Source organism: Mustela nivalis (assembly GCF_964662115.1).
Source record: "Mustela nivalis genome assembly, chromosome: 10".
Taxonomy (NCBI): Eukaryota; Metazoa; Chordata; class Mammalia; order Carnivora; family Mustelidae; genus Mustela; species Mustela nivalis.
In genome coordinates this window covers 29,336,491-29,361,912 of record NC_139029.1, presented here as the reverse complement: position 1 = coordinate 29,361,912, position 25,422 = coordinate 29,336,491, and the positions used below count along the sequence as shown (strand labels likewise).

Genomic DNA, 25,422 nt, shown 5'->3' with positions numbered 1-25,422 from the left:
CTGGGTATATACTAAAAAGAATTGAAAAATTCAGGGGGGTGCCTTGGTGGTTCAATCCATTGAGTGTCTGCCTTTGGCTCAGGTCATGATCCCAGCAACCTGGAATCGAGTTCCGAATTGGGCTCCCTGCTCAGGCGGGTAGTCTGCTTCTCCCTCTCCCTTTCCTGCTCCCCCTGCTCATGTACTCTTTGTCTCTCAAATAAACAAATAAAACCTCTTAAAAATTTTAAAAAGAAAAAGAATTGAAAAATTCAACAAATTTTTGAAAATTTCATTTCATTGCTAATATTCACTGGTTTCTTATTATACCAAAAAATCTGTCTTCCAAGTCTTTTGTTATGGTAAACTATATGTGGTTAAATATACCTGACATAAAATTTACTATTTTACCATACATTATGCACATTTACTGTTCTCCAACGATCATCACCCTCCATCTCCAGAACTTTTTTGGTCTTCCCAAAGTGAAATTCTGTACCTGTTTTATACTTCCCCATTCTTCTCTGCCCCAGCCCCTGGCAAGCACCATTCTACTTTCTGCCTTAGAATTTAACCACTTTAGTTCTGTCATAGAAGTAGAATCCTACAATATTTGTCTTTTTGTTTCTGGGTTATTTCACTTAGTATGATGTCTTCAAGGTTCTTCCATGTTATAGTATGTATCAGAATTTCCTTCCTTTTTAAGGTTGAATAATTTTCCATTATATGTATACAGCACATTTTGTTTATCCATTCATTCATGATGAACATGGATTGCTTCCACCTTTGGCTTCTGTGAATAATGCTGCTATGAACATGGGTACATAAATATCTCATCAGCTCCCTGCTTTCAGTTCTTTTGGGTTTGTACCCAGAAGTGGAGTACTGGATCATACAGTAATTCTATTTTATTTGTATATATATAAATTATTTATTTATGAGAGACAGAGAGAGAGAAAGAGGAAGAGGGAGAAGCAGGCTCCCTGTGAAGCAGGGAGTATGATATGGGACTTGATCCCAGGACCCCAGGACCATGACCCGAGCTGAAGGCAGATGTTTCAACTGACTGAGCCACCCAGGTGCCCCTATTTTTTATATTTTTATGGGGCTTGAACTCACAACCTTGAGATCAAGAGTCACATGCTCTACAGACTGAGTCAGCCAGGCACCCCACTATTTTTTATGTTTTGATGAATCATTGTACTGTTTTCCATCCATAGCTGCATCATTTTATATTCCCACCAGCAAAGCACAGGGGTTCTAATGTCTCTACATCTGCACCAACATTTATTATTTTCTGTTTTTTGACAGTAGCCATCTTAGTGGGTATGAAGCACACCCAAATATTTTTAAAGTAACTTTTTGCTAGGGGAAATTTCCAGCATATAAAAAGTTAAAGTGGATGCTAGTCAAACTGCTGTGCATCTCACCTCACTTCAGTAGTTAGGAACACTTGTCTGATCTTATTTCAGTTAGTTTGTTCTCCCTACCCCATTATTGTTACATGGGTCCCAGCCTTCATATACTTTTTTCCCTATTGTGAAAAGCAGAAAATAAACATAAAATTTTTTAAAGATTTATTTATTTATTTGAGAGAGAGATAATGTGAGAGCAAGGGGAGGGGCAGGCAGAAGGAGAGGGAGAGAGAATCCTCAAGCAGACTCCTCACTGAGCCCAGATCCCAACATGAGACTTGATCCCAGGATCCTGAGATCATGACCCGAGCCAAAATCAAGACTTGGTTGCTCGACCAACTGAGCCCCCCAGGTGCCCCTATAACCATAAAATTTTAATGTTGTGAATGTTACTGCAAATTTTACTTGCACAGTTGTTCTGCCTTTCATTCAGTGATCATAATCCTTTTTTTTTTTTTTCCCCTAAAGTAATCTCTACACCCAGTATGGGGCTTGAAATCATCATCCCAAAAGAGTCAGGTGCTCATCAATCAGAGAAAGACAATCATCATATGGTTTCACTTATATATGGAATATAAGAAATAGCACAGAGGACCACAGGAGAAGGGACGGAAAACTGAATGGGAAGAAATTAGACAGGGAGACAAACCATGAGAGACTGTTGACTCTGGGAAATTGAGAGTTGTAGAAGGGGAATAGGGTAACTGGGTGATTAGCATTAAGGAGGACACATGATGTGATGAGCACTGAGTTTTATATGCAACTAATGCATCAGTGAACACTACATCAAAACTAATGATGTACTATGTGTTGGCTAAATGAATGGGAAAAAAAAAAGTGTTGGATGCTCTACCGATTGAGCCAGCCAGTGATCATAATTCCTGTGTCAGGGGCACCTGGGTGGCTCAGTGGGTTGGAGCCTCTGCCTTCGGCTCAGGTCGTGATCCCAGGGTCCTGGGATCGAGCCCCGCATCGGGCTGTCTGCTCCGCGGAGAGCCTGCTTCCTCCTCTCTCTCTCTCTGCCTGCCTCTCTGCCTACTTGTGATCTCTGTCTGTCAAATAAATAAATAAATAAAATCTTAAAAAAAAAAAAATTCCTGTGTCATTATTAACAAATTTCTTTGCAGCATCATTCTTGCTCTAATGCAATGCAGATATAGATGTACTTTACATATGCCCTTCATCTACCCTTCCCTTCTTGCTTGTTAAAAATTTATTCATGGAGGACGCCTGGGTGGCTCAGTCGTTAAGCATCTGTCTTTGGCTCAGATCATGATCACAGGGTCCTGGGATCGAATCTGCTTCAGGCTCCTTGCTCAGTGTGGGTCCTGCTTCTCCTTCTGCCTGTGCTGCCTGCTGCTCCCCGTTTGTGCACGCAAGCTCTCTCTCTCTGACAAATAAATAAATAAAATCTTTTGAAAAATTTATTCATGGGTAAAATGAAAAAATACACAGTAGCTGTGATCACAAGTTGCAGTCATTTGTAAGCTCAACTATAACAGCACATCAGTAGCTATTGAAAGAAGTCATATTAGAATGGAAGACTGAAACATTATTATAGACATAACCTTGGATCGGTTTTAATTTCTTTAAAAATATATTTTTATTCGTGTGTACCTCAGTATAGTGTATACCTCAAAGTTAAGGACTCCTTTTTTTTTTTAACGTAACTATAAAACCATATGATACCTAAAAATAAACAATCCTTTTATCATCAGTTATCCACTTAGTATCACCCATATCTATATGCCCAGTTTCTTTTAATTCAGTGGTATGGGAAATGCAAAGTTGACAAATCACTCAAAGAGGACAATTTACACTGGTAACCAAGATGTAGTACTTTTGTGTGTATTAGTTTTTGTTAACTCTGTGAGCAAGACGTCTAGTTTTTTTTTTTTTTTAAAGATTTTATTTATTTATTTGACACAGAGAGATCACAAGTAGGCAGAGAGGCAGGCAGAGAGAGAGAGAGAGGAGGAAGCAGGCTCCCCGCTGAGCAGAGAGCCCGATGCGGGACTCGATCCCAGGACCCTGAGATCATGACCTGAGCCGAAGGCAGCGGCTTAACCCACTGAGCCACCCAGGCGCCCAAGACGTCTAGTTTTAATACTCTTTTCTTCTTGAAACCATTAATTACTTTTCCTTCTTTCTGATATTTGTTGGCATTTGTATATACCATAAACAGTACAGTAGGCCACTTCCTTTAATAGATAAGGTGAGCCTTGTTCTGGGCTTACCTTCTGTTTGATTTATGTTGATGTGTTTATTTAAACTTACCATTTTTAGGAGTTCTAGAAGATACACATAAAGGCAGGACTCAGGATGAAATTTTATCTACAAACTTATGTATCTGATAGGATTTACTGGGAGAGATATTTACATTTTGGCTTTTTGGAGGTGGGGAATGGTAACTGGGCATTTTCAACTATGCCTTTTCCTTTTTTTTTAATTTTAAGATTTTACATATTTATTTGAGAGATCGAAAGAACGAGTGGGATCAGGATCAGAGACAGAAGCAGACTCCCTCAGGGAGCCCGACATGGTATTCGATCCCGGGACCCTGGGATTGTGACCTGAGTTGAAGGCAGACACTTAACCAACTCAGCCACCTAGGCACCCAAAACACGCAATTATTAACTCCTTTCCTTCCTTTACTTTTCTTAATTTGTGCGGAAGACTGCAATGTACAGTATGTGCTACAGCACTTTATAATGTCAGAAGGACATCTTATTCAAGATGTACAAAAAAGAACACCCTGTGATTTAAGATTCCATCAGTTTTTGGGTGTGAGAATGCAAGTCTGTTGTCAAGTGCAGATTAAATGAGTTAAAGGCAGAGCTGGTTCTTTCCCTATGGCTCTTTATATTTCTTCTGTGCACTATTTTACTAATTAACAATTTTCTTTTACTTGAAGATAGCTTATATTCTTGTTGGGTAAATAACCTTGGTCATTAAGAGCATGAAAGCTTCAGAGTGATAATGACATTAAACTTATTTCCTATTCTCCTTGCACTCTGATAGTAGTAGTGGTTGTAATACAGGTAGTTACATAATGATCCTGTATAGTGATGCAGTGTGGTAGGCTAAAACTAAGTGCTTTGCATGTATTAACTCACTTAATCCACACAACAACCCCATGAGATAGATAATGTTATCCTCATTTACTGATGAGGGATTGAGGTAGAGAGAGGTTAGTAACTGACTACTCCATAAGTACAAAGAACTGGGAACTGGCAGAGCTAGGAATTGATCTGAGGCAGCCTGGCGCCAGCGTCCTTCCTCCTAACCATTATACTGTACTGTACTTAATCGACACTCATGTAAGTAAAGGGAAATGTGAGATAAAAAATGCTTTTAACATCTTTGTGGGCTCTATGGAACTTATTATTTGTTCATTCAATGCTCCCTGTAGAATCAGTGATTACAGAGAGAACATTTAATCTCAAAGCATTCATCCCTATTTCCAAACTAGTATTTTCAGATCTGTTCTCCATCTGAGACCTTGCATTTAGAAGAAGTACATTTGAACTTTTTAGTTGAATTGGCAGATCAAGAGCTTACAGACAGGATATTGCTTTTGAGTATTTAGACTGCATGTGCTGACCCCCTGAAGCAGTAATTTGGTTAGATCACAATGTTTCCATTACAGTACAGCAGTATTAGGGGTTCTGACTTCAAAGTGTGTATGTGTGTGTTTTATATGTATCTTTGTAAATAGGCCACTTCTCTACAAATGGAGCCAAGATTCTAAAAATCTCTCAGAGCCATTTAAATCCAAGAAATACCTAAGCATTTGAAGTAGAACTATGAGCAATGCAAAATGTTACCTTTCTGGAGACTTGTGATAAATAAAATAGATAAAACAATCTGCCCATTTTTAAACCTAAAGAACCTCCAATTAATCTTGCAGAATTAGTTCTCAGTTGAGCATTGATTTACATATGCTTTTTATCTTGAAGTCTAAGCTAATAGCTACTATTTGATAAGAAAGTCAATGTTCTGTTTTATTCTGCTTCCTTTGTCTTAGGTTTTTGTGGGTCTGCTGTGCTCTGAACACATAGGGTTAGAACACATCTATCCTGTGGCTTTGGATCAGTCATGTGTTTGGCTGGAGGGCACGTGTGCCTTTTAAGGAGGCAGGTGACTTTCTCATGCTTATTTTCTTTCCCCTAGGTTTATGAAGGCCTAGACATCATCACCAACAAAGTTTCTGCCCAAGAGCAGAGAATGTGCCAGCACCACATGATCAGCTTTGTGGATCCTCTTGTGACAAATTACACAGTTGTGGATTTCAGGAACAAGGCAACTGCTCTGATATCCTTAGGAAAGACAGCAACTGGGTTCGGTGGGTGCAAGGCAGTCCAAGCCAAGAAGTTTTCGTTTCAGTGACAGTTTCTTCTAAGCCAAGACTTAAGAAGAACCAGTAGGCAGCACCCCCATCAGAACTATATGGATCAAAAGATACAGTACCCTTGCTTCTCAGAGTGTTGTCAGACTGCAGCACCAGCCATCCCTTGGGCGCTTATTAGAAATGCTGAATTTGGGCCTCACTCCAGAACTACTGAATCAGAATCTGCATTTCACAAGAGTCCCAGGTGATTTATATGCATATTAAAATTTGAGAAGCTGTTTTAGTGGAGAGAACACTGAAAGGAACTAGAAGATCTGTGTTCTAGTCCCAGAACTGCCTCTTTGGACCAAGTGAATTTTACTGGGTAGAACATTTACCCAACTCATCTTCAGTTTCCTACCCTTTAAATGGGGATACAAAATCAATTTACAAATATAGTGGAGTTATCGTTAGAATTTAATAGGGATTATTGGGTGGGGGAGGACTGCAAAAAGAAGATTTTTTTTTTCTGTGATCAGTGATCTTTGATTGATTGATTGATTGATTGATTAAGTAGATTGTACGCCCAGCATGGAGCCCAACACAGGGCTTAAACTCACAACCCTGAAATTAAGACCTGAGCTGAGGTCGAGTTAGATGCTTAAACAGCTGATCCACCCAGGTGGCCCTTGTTATTTATTTTTTTAAAATTTAATTCCAGTATAGCTAACATATAGTGTTCTATTAGTTTCAACACCAGTATATTTTGGAAGAAAGAATAATATAAGGGGGGACTGTCCCTATGTTTTAATTGTCCAGGCTTCCAGATGGCGTAGCAGGCTGGCTCAGTTGGTAGAGTATGCAGCTCTCAATCACCAGTTTGTGAGCTCAAGCCCCACGTTGGGTATAGGGATTGCTTTAAAAAATTTGGACTGCCACATATTAAGACATGAGGAAAATTCATAATAACTATAATAGTATTGAATTTATGCTGGACAAATTTATGACATGGAATAGAAAACTCAGATGCAAATTAAAATGTTTATATATATTTATCTTATGATCAAGATGGCATTTAAAACAATAGAGAATACAGTAGTTAATATTCCTGGGATAGCTAATCTTTTTGGAAAAAATAAAATTATGACCTCATTATGTATGACATAAATTGCAGATGGATTTCAGAGTTAAATATATGTATTTTTAAAACTTTAGAACAAATAGGATAATAATTGAGTAGTTACATGATTTTCAAGTAGGGAAGGACTCTGTAGATACACAGTTACTAAAAAAGTTCTTTTTAAAATTTTTATTTATTTATTTGATAGAGAGACACAGCGAGAGAGGGAACACAAGTAGGGGGAGTGGGAGAGGGAGAAGCAGGCTTCCCACCGAGCAGGAAGCCGGATGTGGGGCTCGATCTCAGGACCCTGGGACCACGACCCTAGCCAAAGGTAGACACCTAACAACTGAGCCACCCAAGCGGCCCTCTAAAGAAGTTACTTTAATGGATTTTTTTAACTCAATTTTTTCCTTTATTTTACTGTGTTAAATACAAAATTTACCACTTAACCATTTTTAAGTGTATAGTTCAGTTGTATTGAATCCCTTCACATTGTTGTGCAACCATCACCACCATCCATCTCCATAACCTTCTGGGTTTTTTTTTTTTTTTTTTTTTAAGATTTTATTTATTTGACAGAGACCCAGTGAGAGAGGGAACACAAGCAGGGGGAGTGGAGAGGGAGGAGCAGGCTTCCTGCTGAGCAGAGAGCCCGACATGGGGCTCAATCCCAGGACCCTGGCACCATGACCCAAGCCGAAGGTAGATGCTTAATGACTGAACCACCCAGGCACCCCTGTTTTTTTTTTTTTGTTGTTGTTGTTGTTTTGTAAGATTTATTTATTTGAGAGAGAGAGAGCACGAGTGGGAAGGTCAGAGGAAGAGGTAGAGAGAATCCCAAGCAGACTCCTTGTCCTTTATGGGGCTTGATCCCAGGACCCTGAGATCATGACCTAAGCCAAAACCAAGAGTCATGGATGTTAAACTGACTGTACACCTAGGCACCCCCTGCCTTTTTTAAACAGAAGTAGCTAGCTTCCAGTATATTCAAATTAAGAATTTGTGTCAGCAAGAATATATATCAACCAGAACTAGATATCTACTGTAGAGTAACCTTGCCATGCGAGTGAGATAGGTGATAGATCTCATTCATAGCAGCATTGTTTTTGATGGCAAAAACAAACACCTAAATTCTTACTTACAGAAGAATGTATAAAATTTGCTTTGTTCATATAAGTACTTTTTCAGCAGTGAAAATGAATAAATTGTACCTACATGCAGCAGTCAATGTGGAAGAATCTCAGAAACAATAAAATGTGAGAAATTATAGACATTCATACCGTACACATTCATACCATTTATCATAAAAGTTAAAATGCAGGCAAAACGGGTGCCTGGGTGGCTTAGTCAGTTGAACCTTCAGCTCAGGTCATGATCCCAGGGTCTTGGGATCAAGTCCCACATCTGGCAGTCTGACTGCTCAGTGGGGAGCCTGCTTCTCCCTCTCCCTCCACTGCTCCTCCCCCTGTCTGTGTGTACACAACACTTGCTCGCTCGCTCTCTCTCTCTCTGTCCAATAAATAAACAAACAAAATCTTCAAAAAAAAAAAAAAAGGCAAGCAAAACTAACCAATATGTTTTTGAGGGAGTTATATACACATAAGGAATAATGTAAAGAAAAGCAAGGGAATGGTAAAACCAGACAATTCAGGATAGCAAATCTCAGGTTTCCCCACAGAGAGGGGAAGTAGGGAGTTGGGATGGGAGTGAATACATAGAAGCTTCAAAAGAATTGGTAATACTCCTTTTTTACATTGGGCTCATGAGTACATGTTTATTATTAAGCTTCATAATTTACATATGTTCTTTTATTTGTATTGAATATTTTTTTTTTAGAAAAAAAATTTTTTTAAAGGTTTTATTTATTTATTTGGCAGACAGAGATCACAAGTAGGCAGAGAGGCAGGCAGAGAGAGAGAGGAGAAAGCAGGTTCCCTGCTGAGCAGAGAGCCTGATGTGGAGCTCAATCCCAGGACCCGGGATCATGACCTGAGCTGAAGGCAGAGGCTTTAACCCACTGAGCCACCCAGGCGCCCCTGTATTGAATATTTTATAATTAAAAATTAGCCTACTATAAACAAAATTAAAAAACACTACAGGCCAGAGGAAAAAAAGTTTGTAACATAGGAAAGGCAAATGGTTAATATCCTTACTATATAAAGAACTCATATGAATCAATATGAAAAATACTTAAAGGGCCTGAGTAGTAATTCACAAAGGAAGAAATACAAGTGATGGTAAACATGAAAAAGTGTTTTTAGCCTTGTTGTTAAGGCCATGCAAATCAAAATAATGAGATCATATTTTTTGCCTATCAAATAGGCAGAGATTAAAAATGCAGATAATTCTTGTCTTACCTGCTTTATGACACAGTTGTATCAGGTGAGATAATATATATGAAAGCCCTTGGCAAATTAAAACATATCACTAAATGTATGTTGTTGCTTTAAGACAATTTGGTTGTTCAAAAAGAGCTGATAGAAAATGGTGTTTTCGGAGGGCAGTAAGGGATGACCCATCCCTTACAGAATTGGAGATTTCTGAGTTTAGGTAAGAACCTAAAATCAGAATGTCAGAACTGAAACTACCTTAAGAAGTATTCAGTTAACCTTCTCGATTTGACAGGCTAAGTAAGGTATTAGATACAGAGGCAGAGAGAAAGGTTTAGCCCAGTATCACAGTTGTTGCATGGATTAGGCAAGCAAGTTAAACCTTTTTCCACCAAGCATCTCCTATCCCATCTCCTTCCCTCTTTTCCACTCTCACCATTTTCCCCTTCCCTTTTTACTTCCCTTGCTCCCTTTCCCTTTGTTAATCATAGTATATATTTGAATTAATGTTACATTTACTGTAATTCTATGCTCCCTGTACTTAAGAGGAGGAATACAGTTATTTCTCTTTTTAAAAAACAAATTGAGAGGGGTGCCTGATGGCTCAGTAGCTTAAGGGTCTGCTTTTGGCTTAGGTCATGGTCCCAGAATCCAGGGATGGAGCCCTGCATTGGGCTCTCTGCTCAGCGAGGAGTCTGCTTCTCCCTTTGCCCCTCACCAGGCTCTCTCTTGCTCTCTCCCTCTGTCTCTCTCAAATAAATAAAAAAAATCTTAAAAAAAAAACCCCAACAACAACAAATAGAGAAAGAATGTTTCTTCTTTAATATCCTTGATTGGTAACAGCTTTCTTCTCAGCCCACCCCAACCTCTTGGGGTTCGTGGGCTTCTGGTAGAAAAGAGGTCATCTATCTCTGTGCCTACAGACAGGCTGGCAAGGGAAGAAATGCACAAATGAGTCTTTGTCTAGGTTGAAAGTCTCTTTTTTATCAATTATCCTCAGAAGCAAAGCCCTTCATAAAGCAGATAATTATCTGTTCAACAGGGATTCTAAAGAGAAGAATTCAAAATAGCCGGGATATAAAAACAATAGTGGCTCAAGTTAATTCAGTGCTTACTCAATTGAAAGCAAATATTTCAGGCATCGTGGTAGGGGATTTATGTGCCTTGTCACATTTAATGCTCCTTAGAATTCAGGAAAATTTTACAGGTGAGAAAAGCATAGGCTGGATAAGTTGTCAGAGAGTTGGATCTGGTAATTGAGATCTATTTGTCCTTGGAATCTGTGCTTCTCAGTTTATCTGGTGGAGTCTCAAGTGGGGCTGAAATGTGCAGTACTACCACATAATGATGGGGACTGACTGAGTCCGTCAGTTCTGACTGAGAACCATGGCACAGAGAAACCTACTTGTATTTTATCTAAGAAGGCAGTCCCACAATGGACGTCACCGTGGTGGCTTCCTGAGCAGCTGACACTTGGTTCTCTGAGAGCCCTTGGGCTTGTGCTCATTAAACTGATTTGGAATACCAAGCAAGCTTTGAATTTTAGCAGCAAGGCCTAGAAATTTCTAGAACTGGAAGGAATTACCATCATGCATCTGTATATGGTTTGTGCAAGTCCCTCTAGAACAAATAGGAAATGCTTCTGAGAACTCATGGGAAACCATGAAGACGGATATCAGTTCATCTGGGTTTCTCCTTTCCCCTCTGTTCTCCAGACGAGTAAATGAATGTAGTTTCTTGCTAATACCTCCTTCCCAAGTGAGTCAGGATGCTCTTCTTGATATTAAATATTGTGATGTCTTTCTTAACATTCACATTGAAGATATATTTGCCCGAGACAAAATTCCTATTGTCGTGGGAGGAACCAATTATTACATTGAATCTCTGCTCTGGAAAGTTCTTGTCAATACTAAGGTATGTTTAGTTCACTTGTAAGTCACTGAGGAATGGGTTCCTCTTTCTTGCCAGCTAATTTTAGTGGGAGGAAGGTTGACTCTTGTCTATTTCTTAAACTCAGCAACTGTAATTTTCTTACTTAATATTCTGAAGCAAATGCCACCTCCATATATGAAGTGTGCTCCTCCAGGGTGGCCTGAGGGCAGGGGCCGTGTGTGGGAAAAATTCTCCTCTGTGAATTAATTAGCATCTTCATGTAAGTTAACAGTACATCAGTCTGACTCAGCATTTCTTGGCTTTAACAATCTGTACATCAGTGAGATGTCTAACACTAACCCTTCTGACGGAGATGCTATTGCATAGGGTGAGACTTTGCAGACTGTAATGTGTGGGCAGTCCTGGTCCACCCTGGCCACTTGCTGAGAAGACTAGACTCCTGAATATGTTAATACAGATGTGTTAGCCCTGGTTTGTGTTTGTACTTCTGACAAGGAAGTGGGTACCCGAATACTTCCCTGAGCAGGATGTCCTCCTTTGTGTGCTGTGGCCTCACCACACTACCACAATATATTGGAATTGGAATTTTCTACGGTCTGTCTTTCACTCTATGGCAGGACCTTCTGGTTTCTCTCTGTTCTGTACTCTGAACTCCTAGCAAAGTGCCTGACATATACACTGTTGCAGTACTTGTTGAACTGTTGAATTAAATTTGCTTCTGAACCTTCTTTTAATAGCCCCAGGAGATGGGCACCAAGAAAGTGACTGACCGAAAAGAGCTTGAAAAGGAGGATGGCCACGTCCTCCACAAACGCCTAAGCCAAGTGGACCCAGAAATGGCTGCCAAGCTGCACCCCCATGACAAGCGCAAAGTGGCCAGGTAAGAGAGCCTGGGCCTGAGTCCGTCTGGAGTTGGGCAGTCAGTTCTCCAGTGCACCTGGGTAATGAGAGGAGTTTGGTAATAGCAGTTAGTGGAGGCTGGTATGTTCCCAGCTCAAAGGTTGCGAGGCCCTGAGGTACTGCCTCGATCCAACTCCCTCAATAAATAATTGCACCCAACTTTGTTGTTAATTTAAAATGTATAATACAATGGAGTTTTCCCTAGGGCCTAGGTAATTGTGCTTCATTTTCTATTTGATCTTTGCTTGTATAACAGTTTTCATATAAATTTTTTCTGGCATGCAGTTGGTTTACATTGTGATTTGAGTTTCATAATTGATGGCGCAATGCTGAGTTCTGCCCCAGCAGCTTTCCTAGTGGGAGGTAGATTTTATAAACTGTCTCATAGACCAGCTCACCTTCACATGTGGAGGCTTTCTTGAAGGGAAGAGCGAGGTGGTGAATGAACTCATAAGGTCATGTTTTCTTAGGTTTGTTTTGAAATTGCAGCCTCGTGTGGTAAGTTTATTCTTCTGCAGTGTTGGGAGTGAAACCGTATCTAATGAAGTGGGGTAGAGGATCTGATGAAGGGCGGTTGATTAACACAGATAAAATACTAGAGCACCATCTGGTATTGAGAGGGATTATGAAGTAGTCTACTCAAATGAATAATCTAGATGAGTGTTTCTTAATCCTTTTTCACTATCTCCCACCACCCCATATATACCCAGAGCCTTTTTAGAAAAATTTGTGCTAATTCTGCCTCCCTGCCTACCTGTCCTCCATGGAATGTAGTACTAAAGAATAATATTTCTTTGGGTATGGTTGCCCCTCGGAGTGTCACACACCATTGTACTGTCTAGGTATTTTTGCTTCCTTCAGAGCTGTGTCACCTCAGGTGATAATGCACATTCTAGATAAATGAAATTTATACTTCCAGTGTCCAAACATTTTATTTTAAAAAATATTTTAATAGAGATATTTCAAAAATTTTTGGAGAACAAGAACATTAAAGATGAACAGTTTTATGTTTTATGATGTAATTCTAGAGTTTGGTCTTTATTACCCTCTCTTTTTATTTATTTATTTTTAAAAAAGATTTTATTTATTTATTTGTCAGAGCAAGAGAGAGCACAAGCAGGAGAGGCAGCAGCAGAGCAGACAGAGGGAGAGGAAAAGGAGGCTCCCCACTGCCCTACCCACTGAGCAGGGAGCCCGATGTGGGGCTCAATCCCAGGACCCTGGGATCATGCCCTGATCATGGTGCTTAACTGACTGAGCCACCCAGGCTCCCCATCCTCTCTTTTTACTAATGAGTTTTATCTTATCACCTCTCTGCATTTTGCTGCTTATAAACTAGTAATGTGCCAAGAATTGTGTCTTAGAGTCAGTAGCCTCTGAACAAGCATTCTAGAGTCCCTTCTTTGGAGAGGACTGGAAGACTTTGTTCATCTTTCTTTTCTTTTTTTTTTTTTTTTTTTTTTTTTTTTGAGGTTTTTAATTTATTCGTTTGAGAGAGAAAGAGCATGAGCAAGGGGTGGTGGTGGAGGGGCTGAGGGAGAAGCAGACTGCCACAGAACAGGGAGCACAATGCAGGGCTCCATCCTAGGACCCCAGGATCACAACCTGAGCTAAAGGCCAGCACTCAACTGACTGAGCCAACCAGGTGTCCCTCATTTTTCTTTTATTTTGAGACTGTTTCCTAATCTCCAGATAATTGAGATTATCTGTTACCACGATTTTTCCTCATAGGTCTTCTTTGAGTGACCAGTGGTATAGAAAGACAAGGGTCTCTACTTTTTTTTTTTTTTTATTTTTTTTATTTTTAAAGATTTTATTTATTTATTTGACAGAGAGAGATCACAAGTAGATGGAGAGGCAGGTAGAGAGAGAGAGAGGGAAGCAAGCTCCCTGCTGAGCAGAGAGCCCGATGCGGGACTCGATCCCAGGACCCTGAGATCATGACCTGAGCCGAAGGCAGCGGCTTAACCCACTGAGCCACCCAGGCGCCCAAGGGTCTCTACTTTTGTGTTAGGGTTTCAGGAAGTAGAATTGGGTCAGGAGGGAAAGATCACTTTCAAGCTGAATGAATAAGTTGCAGTCACCCAGAGTGGTGGCATGTAGATTCGAGAGTTGTATTACCTAGGGCTGCATAACTGAGGCAGACAGAGTGGAGGTGGCTGAAGAGTAAGAATGTGAGTTCTTTCTTCAGTGGTCTTTGTGCTAGTAGAGGACCAAATCAGAAGTGTTCTTCGTTAATTCTAGACCTGTGTAAAAAAAGTTGATGAGCTGGATATACAACATACTTCTGTACTGTGGGAAAGGCGTTCCAGCGAGACTGGACTTGCTGGCTTGTAACAGTCTCCCAAATAAGCTCTTTTACTGCTTACTTGACAGTGAGTGAGCCCCATTCTGTTTGTGTGGAAGAAGCCTGCTGTTTTTGAACCTGAGTTTAGAAAAGTTAATGTATGTTTAGAAGAATAGTATTATTCTTACTTGACCTAAAATTTTCTTTAGGACTGTTTCCCGAGTAGCTGTAGAATTGGAATAACCGCAGACCTTCATGGCTTCAGGAGCTTAAACAGTGAAAATGAGAAAGAGGTGGTTCTGTAATAAATAGCCTCTCCTTGTTTCATTTGAGAATCAGTATTTTCTAATGGTTTTTATGGGTGTGTTCCCCCTCCCTCACCCCTTTAAATGACTTAGGAGCTTGCAAGTGTTTGAAGAAACGGGGATTTCTCATAGTGAATTTCTTCATCGTCAACATGCAGAGGAAGGTGGTGGTCCCCTTGGAGGCCCTCTGAAGTTCCCTAACCTTTGCATCCTCTGGCTTCATGCTGACCAGACAGGTAAAAGCCCTTTGATGCCTTAGAGTCCATCTGAAATAGAGCTTAATATATATATATTATATATATATTATATAATATATATATATATCATTATATATATATATAATGCCCAGAACCATGAGTGGGTCTTAATAAGCACTAAACAAGTGTTAGCTCTTAATTTTATAATTACCATGATTCATTAACTTATTAAGGCACAGTGCCTTTCCCTTAGCTATCTGTCTGGAAAGGGAAGTAGGTGCCCCTGTCATTAGGATAAGATACCAAGCATGGGATAAGAGGAGATGGGTGGGTTGGGTAAGAGACTGCCATCCAGGGATGGTCTGAAGAGAAAGAGAAGGAAGGCTTTGAGGAAGGAGGTCTGACTCCCTGGTTGGCTGGGTGGAGGCCGCAGACCTGAGAAATGGGTATGATGATTATTAGCCTGATTATGGTTTGGTGGGTGTTTTTTTTGTTGTTGTTGTTTTTTTTTTTTGGTGAAGTATGATAATGCCTTGGGATAGTACTAACTTCTCCATCCAGCTAACATTCAGTAAACATTCAATGAAGTGCTGGTATGCTGCATAGTTACTTGGATTTCAGAGATGAACGTGAGACCGTGCCTGGTTTTTAGGAGCTCCCGGTCTAGTGGTGCAGCAAACAAAGATAGCTACTACATTGTGCTAAATGCTAGGCTAGAAAGTACCTTGAGGCCACAGAGAAGGGATACCCATTTTTAAGGATAACCTGTGGGCTGGTCTGTATGTGAATAGGCAGCATAGTGTAGCGATTAAGAATATGGTCTTTGAGCCAAACTGCCTGGATTCAGATTCCTGCACCACCATCTTTTAGCTGTGTGAGTTTCAAGGCAAGTTAGTTAACATTTCCTATGCCCCAATTTTCTCTTCTAAAGTGGAATTAATGTATTAATAATAATATATATATGTATTGAGGATTAGATGAATTACAACATACAAAGTGGTCAGATATGCATGTGATGAGTCCTTAATAAACAGACTTTTTAGGAATATCGAATAAGAGGTTACTGTTACTGCAGGCTGAGAAGTAGCAATGGCAGATAATGTAGAGCATGGTTGAAATGGTGAAAATTTGTTAAATTGATCTCATGTGCAAGTTCATCAAAAAAGGTAATTTTTTAAATGAAATTTTTGTGAATAAAAACATGTATTGCAGTTCAGCATAAAATAATGGATTCATAATAAAGCTGACCACCACTTTTGGTCATAATAAAGTTTTATCATCCCATCTGAATGATTATGACCCCTGACTCTTTGCTCCTTTGTCTGGCTCAGTAGTTCAAGATGTACCTAGGATGGCTTTGGATTAAAGTTCCTTGTTCCTATCCGTGATGTCATCTGAAAGTTCTTTTTTTTTTTTTTTTTTTTTTTTAAAGATTTAATTTATTTATTTGACAGAGAGAGATCACAAGTAGGCAGAGAGGCAGGCAGAGAGAGAGAGGAGGAAGCAGGCTCCCTGCTGAGCAGAGAGCCCGATGTGGGATTCGATCCCAGGACCCTGAGACCATGACCTGAGCCGAAGGCAGCGGCTTAACCCACTGAGCCACCCAGGCGCCCCCATGAAAGTTCTTAAATATAAAAAGAACACGAAGCTAGAGTAACAAAGATAATGGAAAAAAGTAAGAAGGATAACCAAGGGGTGTCTCAGCTACCTCTAAAGTAAACAATGAATATACATTCCATAATAAAATATTTGTCTTTCCTAATAGCTGTAACTGTATGTTTTCTCTCTCTCTCTCTCTTTTTAAAAGACTTTATTTATTTGACAGACAGAGATAACAAGTAGGCAGAGAGGCAGGCAGAGAGAGAGCAAGGGAAGCAGGCTCCCTGCAGAGCAGAGAGCCCAATGTGGGGCTCGATCCCAGGACCCTGGGATCATGACCTGAGCCAAAGGCAGAGGCTTTAATCCTCTGAGCCACCCAGGTGCCCCTGTATGTTTTCTCTTTATATAATAAGACCTGTGGTTCGTTTTGGCTGTTTTTATTGAAGTGCGGTCTTAAATATGACATATATGAGTTATTCTATAATCTTTGAACCCTTTCTTACATTTGAACAAATGTATTTCTTGTAGCAGCCTGTCCATTCATCATGTAAGTGTCTAGTGGGCCACCTACGACAGGCTTGCTGGTTGATGGGCTAATGTGATTGAAGTTCTAGATGAGCGCTTGGATAAGAGGGTGGATGACATGCTTGCTGCCGGGCTCTTGGATGAACTAAGAGATTTTCACAGACGCTATAATCAGAAGAAAGTTGCAGAAAACAGGTGAGGATTTGGCCATTTCTTTGACCCACTCTCCCTCCCTTGCTTTCGGTCAAAAGACCATAAATGTAATACTGGCTTTGGATCTACTTGTAAATTAGCCTTTGTCCTTGGCATTGGCAAGGCTTGTTGGAAGGCAGTCTAGTGTACTTGTTACAGTTGCACTTTTCTAATCTGTCAGACATTCCTAGGAATGAGTTTTCAAGAGAACTAACCAGGGAGCTGGTGGGGGGTGGTGGAAGAAGGAGTTTAGAGAATATGTAACTGTTGAGGATCTCAGTTTCTCATCTATGAGATGAAATGGCTCAGCTAGATAGATCTTCTCTAAGCCCTCTCAGATGCAGTGGCTCATCTGCTGATGCTCTCCTGTTCCCAGCCAGGACTATCAACACGGTATCTTCCAATCCATTGGCTTCAAGGAATTTCACGAGTACCTGGTCACTGAGGGAAAATGCACACCAGAGACTAGTAACCAGCTCCTAAAGAAAGGTGTGAATTCTTCCATCTAACCTAGTCTTGGACATCCTTGGATGGCAGAGTGCACCGCTGATATGGTCTGAGAAAGAACTGAGGTCAGAAGAGTCCCAAATGGCCTTCTCCCAAATGGTCTTCAACTCAGAACTGAGATTTTTGTCTACCAAGTATACTCCAGTGTGCTGCTATGGTTGATTTCTCTTCTGCTGGTCTGGGAGGGCTTGCCTTTTGGCTGGGTCAGAACTTAGAGGTTCTTAGATCTACCTTGTCTTTCAGGTATTGAGTCTCTGAAACAAGTGACTAAGAGATATGCCCGGAAGCAAAACCGATGGGTTAAAAACCGATTTTTGAGCAGTAAGTCTCATGTTTTTCCTTATCCCCTGGGTCCGTTTCCAGTAGAATATAGATCCTTAGCTCACCCAGAAAAGGAACTTTAGTTTCTGGACCTGTCCTAAGCTTTGGGGACCCGATCTGGGAGAGGGTCTACTGCATCAATGACTGTGCAGGATACTTCTTCGTAATGTCTCAGAAAACAAATGAAATCTTTCCAATGAGGAGTTGAACATTCAGGTGGTAGCTGCAAACAGGTTAAGAGCATACTAGCAACATCGCTATAGAGTTGGTGCTCAAGGGTGACTTCAGCTTCAGATTTTGTACCTGAAGTGCAGTCAGATTTCTTTAGGGAGGCTTTCCTAATTCACATGGTTCTCGGGCATCTGGCTGGCTCATTTGGAAAAGCATGTTACTCTTGATCTCAGGGGTCGTGAGTTTGGGCCCCATGCTGGGTGTAGAGATTACTTTAAAAAAAAAAAAAAAAGAAAAAGAAAAGAAAGAAAGAAAATGGTCCGTAGACCACATGAGCAGTTGCAAAAGTCAAACCTACATCCTTGCTCCCAGCGTTGCCTTCACTTTCCAGTACGTGGTGCTTCTGAGTGCTGCAGCTTTGCCTTCAATTGAATAGCACTTTTAAGGAACAGGGAAGGAAATTCTCCTTTATTTGACCTTGTTCTGTGTCTTTTAGTATATGTGCTGCCAAAGTGAGGACTGTGTCTTTGACACTAAATTTGGTGCTATACATATATTACTGAGCCTGTGAGGTAGGTGTTATTCTTTGATTTTTGCAGATAAGGCAAAGGAGGCTTCAGGAAGTTAAATATATTGCCAAAAATCTGCCAGCTGAATAAGCAATACTGATTACAGGCCTGACACCCCCCCCACCACACACACATTGTACTTTTTAGTGCTCTTCTTGATTCCTATAGCCATAACTTTAGCTAGACAGCATTGCTGTTGGGCCTCAGGTAAGTTATGAGCTAAAAGGAGATTACCTTAAAAGAGATTACGTGAAACACCAACTTTATCTTATGGACATTTCTTAAAAATGCTTCTGAATCATCTCCTGTTTGCCTTTTGCTGTTAGATTTCTGCTTTCAGTTATAGATAAGGACAGCTGAGGCCTCCCCTCTGCTCTTCAGGGCCTCTGAACAGAAACATCTCGATCCGTGTTGTTGACCACCAATAGCTGAAGTTCTTTCTCCCACACTCGCTCTCAGCCCGGCATCTCTGGGGTAGTTCTGGCACCAAGGGACTCTTTATACTTACTTCTACTTACCCTGCTTTCTCTGCATGTCCTGTCAGATAGGAGAATTCTTGGCTTCAGCTAATACCAAAATCGAATTGCATCAACTGAAATTCACTACTACAGATTTCTAGTGCAGCTTCTCCTCTCCCCAGGGCTAACAATTAGTCTGTAACAAAAGATGTTTTTTGTAATGATTTGAGACTTTCCCCTGTGGTAAAGCCACAATAACTCCCCCATCCCTGAGTCAGGAGGGATTGATGGCACAGTGCATCATCTGCCCATTCCTCATTCATGTGTATGCCGGCTCAGTCCTGGTGCTAGAGTGAAAGGCACAGCTGCCTTATAAACCAGGAGCTGTGTGTGATTGGCCAGGGCTAGTCTGCTGGGACATGGCTCTGGCAAGAAGCCAGAGGGACTTCCCCGCCCCAACTTGGCTTTGGACCCAAGCCAGAAATAGCAGCTGGGAGCCGAGAACTTGTTGAAAGGTGCTTAGACAGGGCACAGAAACCCAACAAAGGACTGAGAGGGGAAAGGAAAATATAGAGTGGCCTGGAAACAGGTGCAGAGCTTAGCCAAGGCCAGGTGTGCTGTGGATGCTGCCTGCACTCTCCCAGTCTCACCTTTCCGTGTGGTGGCAGGTGCAACGCAGTCCATTTTATGAAGAATCTTACTTGTGGTTGGCACAATCAAAAGGCCAGCACCTGCCAGCCGTTGGCATCCAAAGGACTTTGATGTTTTTGTCCATGTGGAGATGCTCTTTGCCTTTAGACAACTGACTTGACCTAGCTATGGAAGGCAGTTTAGTGTGTCCATTGACAGGGGAAGCTACCAACAGAGACTAAACAGTGTTGTCTCCAATGGGCAGAATGCCTGTAGCTTTACTCTAGGTTGTCCCTAGTCACCTCTCCATACAGAAGTATTTACGAAAGGGTATTTCTTGAATACTCTAGATCTGTTTCCTGAAAGAAGGGGCTCACCTAGTTCAGTCAAGGCTTCTTTCTAGTTCTCAGATTTAGTGGCTCATTGATAGATATTCTTCTGTCTCAGTCCCTGAATATCCTTATGGTATCAACAAGTTTCATAAATGCCATACTGCTGAAGGGATATATACAAACCTGAGACTAGTGTCTGTTCCTAAAGAAAGGTGTGAACTCTCTTGCCACAAGAGGAACATCACTGTAAGATGATAGGCAACTTAGAACAGGCATTTACTTCAAACTGTTATTTACTCCTTTGATATGCTATCTTCATATTGTAGCCCACATGGTTGTCACTAGAGCTGTTACTCTGTTCTGTTTTTCTGACTGATCTGGAAGATCCTATCTCTAGAAGTCTCTAGATTATTCGGGTAGACTAGTTGGCTACAGATCAGTAAACCTTCTTGATCATTCTTGTATTGTATGTAGTTGTTTGGTTCATGTTTCTGGCTAGAATGAATGTTATGATCAGAATGTTTATTCCTTTGGCCCCTTTTATTTCTTTTGAGGATTTTGGAGTCCTGGGAGCAGAATTGAGTGGGTCTTTGAGGCTGACTTCTCACAATTTCTCTTTGTCATCATTAGGACCTGGTCCCAGTGTCCCCCCAGTATATGGCTTAGAAGTATCTGATGTCTCGAAGTGGGAAGAATCTGTTCTTGAACCTGCTCTTGAAATCGTGCAAAGTTTCATCCAGGTGATCATTAATCACAGTACTGCGTATTGTCTGGCTTTCAGAGACCTTTCCTTAGTTGGCACCTTTGTTGGCAGGAAACCAAACTTTCTTTTTCATGGAATAGAGCAGAAGAGTTGGCTGCTTTTAGATCTCTGGAGGCTGTGTTTCTACTTTCACATTTACAAAGATTGCTAAAATCTGTCTATAGTCCACCTGTTCTGTGGGATGAGAAAAAGGAATCTTGGGAAAATCCCACTTCCCTTAATATCAGAGAATGAGACCCAAATCTCTCTGAGTCGATTGCTTCTCTCCCACCCTGCCACCCCCCACCCCCCTTGTTCTTTCAGGGCTGCAAGCCTGCAGCTGCTCCAGTAAAGATGCCATGCAATGAAATGGAGAACAAGAGAAGTTACCACATGTGTGACCTCTGTGATCGAATCATCATTGGGGACCGTGAATGGGCAGGTGAGTCTGGGAAGGACACGGAGAACTGTAAGGGTGATTCACAGTGACCTTGTGAAATTTAAGGTCTTTGATGGGTTGAATGCTTGAGTCTGCTTATTCGTAAAGGGACGGCCAGATTCCTCTAAGAGCCCCTAAGTACTCAAATTTTATAGAGACTTTCCCATTTTGGAGAGTTATCTTTTTATTCTGATTTTCAAAGGAAGATCATATGCGCTCCATCTTCAGCTAGAGTAGATATTTTATTTATTTTTTAAGATTTTATTTATTTATTTGACAGAAGAGAGAGCACAAGCACAAGGAGGGGAGCAGCAGGCAGAGGGAGAAGCAGGCTCCGCACTGAGCAAGGACCACCCCCCCAACGTGGGGCTCAGTCCCAGAACCCTGGGACCATGATCTGAGCTGAGGGCAGACGCTTAACTAAACTGAGCCACCCAGGGGCCCCTAGAGTAGATATTTTATACTGAGAGATCTGCAGTTAACTTTCCAGAGCTCCTTTGACTTTCCTGAACCTACCTTCTAGGAATTTCTTGGCCTTTCATGTTTAAAACTCCGTGTAGATGAGGTGAGATTGTAAGGGAAACCAGCCAACTCACCCAAGAGACCAAGGAAGCAGAAACAGCTGGGAGGGTAGGGGGTGTTCAGTTACTCCTCCTGAGTACAGTCTTTGAAAATGGGATCTCTTTGGTAATTTTTAAGGTAATATATTGAAGTGGTGGTGATTGCTAAAGCTGTGATGAAGAGTGTTAAGCTGTGAAAGCAGGGGCACCCGAGTGGCTCAGTAGGTTAAGTGTCCAACTCTTGGTTTTAGCTCAGGTCATGAACTGTGCTCAGCGGGTAGTCTGCTTTGGGGATTCTCTCCCTCTGCTGCTACTCTGTCCCCACCCCCTTCCCCATGCATGCGTACACACTCTCTCTTTCAAATAAATAAATCTTTAAAAAAAAAAATCTTAAAAAAAAAAAGATGCTATGAAAGTCAGACTTATATAAAGGAGGTGGCCAAAGGGTGATGTCTTCTTTAAAGGTACTCTTGACTAAGCAGCATGGGCCCTGACCTTAGGCTCTTTTTCACTATTGTAGAGCCTGGATTCACTTCTGCCACAGAGTCACACTGAACTCCCCTGTCAGGTTCTTGTAGTCCTCTAGTCAAAGCCCAGAAAAGGCCAGGGCCTCCCAAGTCTTGAGTTTACATTCTGTTTGGAACTTTTTTTTAAGGCTCACTCCTTTTGAGTACAGTAGGGCTTGTAGGGACCCAGTGGCTAGAATCCTGTTCAGAGCACTGCCATGAATGGGATTCTCCTAGAAATAGAGTTTTCTCCCCATACCAACCAATAGAATGATTAGTTCTGTTAACTGGTAATGCTGGCAAAATGAACTCCATTGTCAGAGATTGGGGATGGCGTGATTTGCCCAAGCAGCAGAAGAAGCCTCGATTGTCGTTGGTTTATAATGATGAAAGGGGAAGAGAAAGAGAGTGTCTGATTGTTTTTTTTCTAAAGGAAACTTAGTGGTTCAGTTTGTCTAATGTCCTTCAGGGATAGCCTTAAAGAAACAACATTTGTGAGCCTTTGTGAGCTTAGCTTGTGTGAGCCCTTCTATAGTGCCATCTGTCAAGTCCTTGCTCCCATCTCCTGCTGCCGTGGCGAGCCAGGCCAGAAGCCCTTTCTTGCCTTAGGCTCTAGCTGGAGCATAAAGCTGACTTTTTTCCCCCAAGTAAACTTTTCTTTGACTTCTAACCTCTTCCTTACTTGTTTTTTGCTTTGAAACCTTAAAATGATGTTTTTAATAGATATCAAAGATAATTTAATCTGGTTGTCTATGTCTTTAGAGGCTTCCAAAGAAAATTTCCTTGAAAAAGAAAAAGTAGAAAGAAGCTAGTATGAGGATGGGAACAGTTTTCATGTATCAGGCAACAGTGACCTTTCAGTTTTACTGCTTCTGTGGGCTCTCAAAAAGGATTGGCAGAGAAGAATGCTTCTTGTTATCTCTCTGGAGCATTGTGTGCTTGGAGAATGGGAACCTTGTGGATTAGTCATTCAGATGGCTTGTCTAACCCAGGCAGAGGGATGTCAGATCAGCAGGGGTAACCTGTGTGAGCAGGAAAGAAGTGCAAGGACAGCTCTAGGTCTGATGTGGGACAGAGCATCTGTTCTGCAATATACACAAGGATTTGGATTTGTAACTTTTTTAGCTGATGAGTTGAAAGGTAATCTATCTGTAACAAGAAGCCACGTTATGGAAAATTGAGTCTAGAGCCCTGATTCTGGAAAGTTTCATCTCTTTTTGTACTATAGGTGAGCCGAAGAACTTACCTGCTGTGTGTCCTTGGACAAAATCTAAGTCCTTGGTGAAATTCAGTTTCCTCTTGTATAAAATGAGCTGAATAATACTGTCCTGCAAGATGGCTGTGAGGATTAGTGATGTAAAGCACCCAGCAGGATACACTGACTGCATAGTAGCTTGTTGGCCCTGTAACTTCGCCTTCCCTTAAAAATGCTACACAGCTCTTACCAGTATGTGTTGATCCTGTTATTATTAAAGAAAAGGATTATATAATTAGTTTTGTATGCTTCTAGGATTGATTCTAGAAAGTTCTAATGAGTTGTTTTTGTTTTGTTCTGTCTTAGCACATATAAAATCCAAATCCCACTTGCACCAACTGAGGAAGAGAAGAAGATTGGACTTTGATGCTCTTGCTACCATTGAGAGTCAGAGTATTTCTCCAGACTGTGACAAAGAGCCTGAAGAGAAAGGGTCCCCAGGGCAGAATGAGAAAGAGCTAAAATCTGGTGTTTAAAGAGAAATGTCCAGTAGCCTTTGCACAGGTAGGGACACAGTTCAGGAGGGAGGGCTATGTCTGTGTCCCTGTCTGGACTGAGGAGTGCTACGCAGAAAGCCCCCACCATTTTCTTTCTGCCATGGTGTAGTTTCAGTGTTCTTTGTCATGTAAACAGCAGGACTTGTTAGCTCCCTGTTTGGCTGATGTGCCTGGTAATGATGATTTGGGGTTTTCTTTCAACCCAAAAGGTTCTATTTTTGAAAGAGGCACAGATTGCACTTTTTAATACTTGAGGATCTTTTTGGTAATGAATACCTGAATTTCCTATATCCCTTAAAAAAGAAGTTTTATGTTCCTGACTGTGGCTAAAAATACCTCATTTTCACTTCTATAAAAGATGACTGAAGTATTGTGAGCCACAAATCAGGAGTTCTGGATTTGGGTGAATGGCAGGAAAGGCCCAGCCCCAGTGAGATGATTAAGTGAACTCAGCCAGTTGTTGGATTCCACTGAGAAGGAGAGAAGGAGGTGGTCATGATGTGGCTTGAAAACTAAAGACTTTGACATTTGTTGAGTTCCTCCTGTGTGATAATTACTATCACTGCTATCTTTTTGTTGAGTTAAGAGTCTATATTTTTATTAAAAGTTAAATAAAGAAAAAGTTTCTAGGAGTCTCTTTAGTCCTTAAAAAACATATATATACCATGTCTAGTTTATACATAGTAGGCTCTGTAATCAATATACATGATAGCATTGGGGCACCAGGGGGCTCAGTTGGTTAAGCATCCTAAGGGCACCTAGGTGGCTCAGTTGTTGGGCATCTGCCTTTGACTTGGGTCATGATCCCAGGATCCTGGGATCGAGCCCCACATTGTGACTCCCTGTTCAGCAGGAAGCCTGCTTCTCCCTCTCTCACTCCCCCTGCTTGTGTTCCCTCTCTCGCTGTGTCTCTGTCAAATAAATACAATCTTTAAAAAAAAAAAAAAAAGCATTTTATTCTTGATCTCAGCTCAGATCTTGATCTTCACGTCCTACATTGGGCTCCACACTGGGCTTAGATCCTACGTAAAAAACAAAACAAAACAAAAACATGATAGCCTTTTCTCAAACTTAACATTCGTCTTAATGATCTTTCTGTCTAGTCACTATTCTTTTTTAAAAAGATTTTTATCTATTTATTAGAGAGAGAGACAGCAAGAGAGGGAACACAAGCCGGGCAGTGGGAGAGGGAGAAGCAGGCTTCCCACTGAGCTGAAAGCCTGATGCGGGGCTCAATCCCAGGACACTGGATTGAGTTGAAGGCAAACGCTTAATGACTGAGCCACCCAGGTGCCCCTGTCTAGTCATTATTCAGCAAATGTTTATTGAGCACTTACTATATTCCAGGAAGACATAGAGG

At 41.1% G+C, this 25,422-nt stretch overlaps 1 protein-coding gene across 1 annotated transcript in view; it reads left to right on the top strand.

The window, feature by feature from the left end:
* Nucleotides 1-25,011, top strand: part of TRIT1 (tRNA isopentenyltransferase 1) — a 47,974-nt gene extending 22,963 nt beyond the window's left edge. The window contains exons 2-11 of the mRNA XM_082687037.1: nt 5,568-5,710; nt 10,995-11,091; nt 11,808-11,950; nt 14,656-14,798; nt 16,967-17,078; nt 17,452-17,564; nt 17,826-17,903; nt 20,694-20,803; nt 21,130-21,247; nt 23,872-25,011. Of these exons, the coding sequence (XP_082543163.1) occupies nt 5,568-5,710; nt 10,995-11,091; nt 11,808-11,950; nt 14,656-14,798; nt 16,967-17,078; nt 17,452-17,564; nt 17,826-17,903; nt 20,694-20,803; nt 21,130-21,247; nt 23,872-24,041 (1,227 nt within the window). The 3' untranslated portion in view covers nt 24,042-25,011. The remainder of the gene's footprint in view (nt 1-5,567; nt 5,711-10,994; nt 11,092-11,807; nt 11,951-14,655; nt 14,799-16,966; nt 17,079-17,451; nt 17,565-17,825; nt 17,904-20,693; nt 20,804-21,129; nt 21,248-23,871) is intronic.
* Nucleotides 25,012-25,422: the final 411 nt, after the last annotated feature.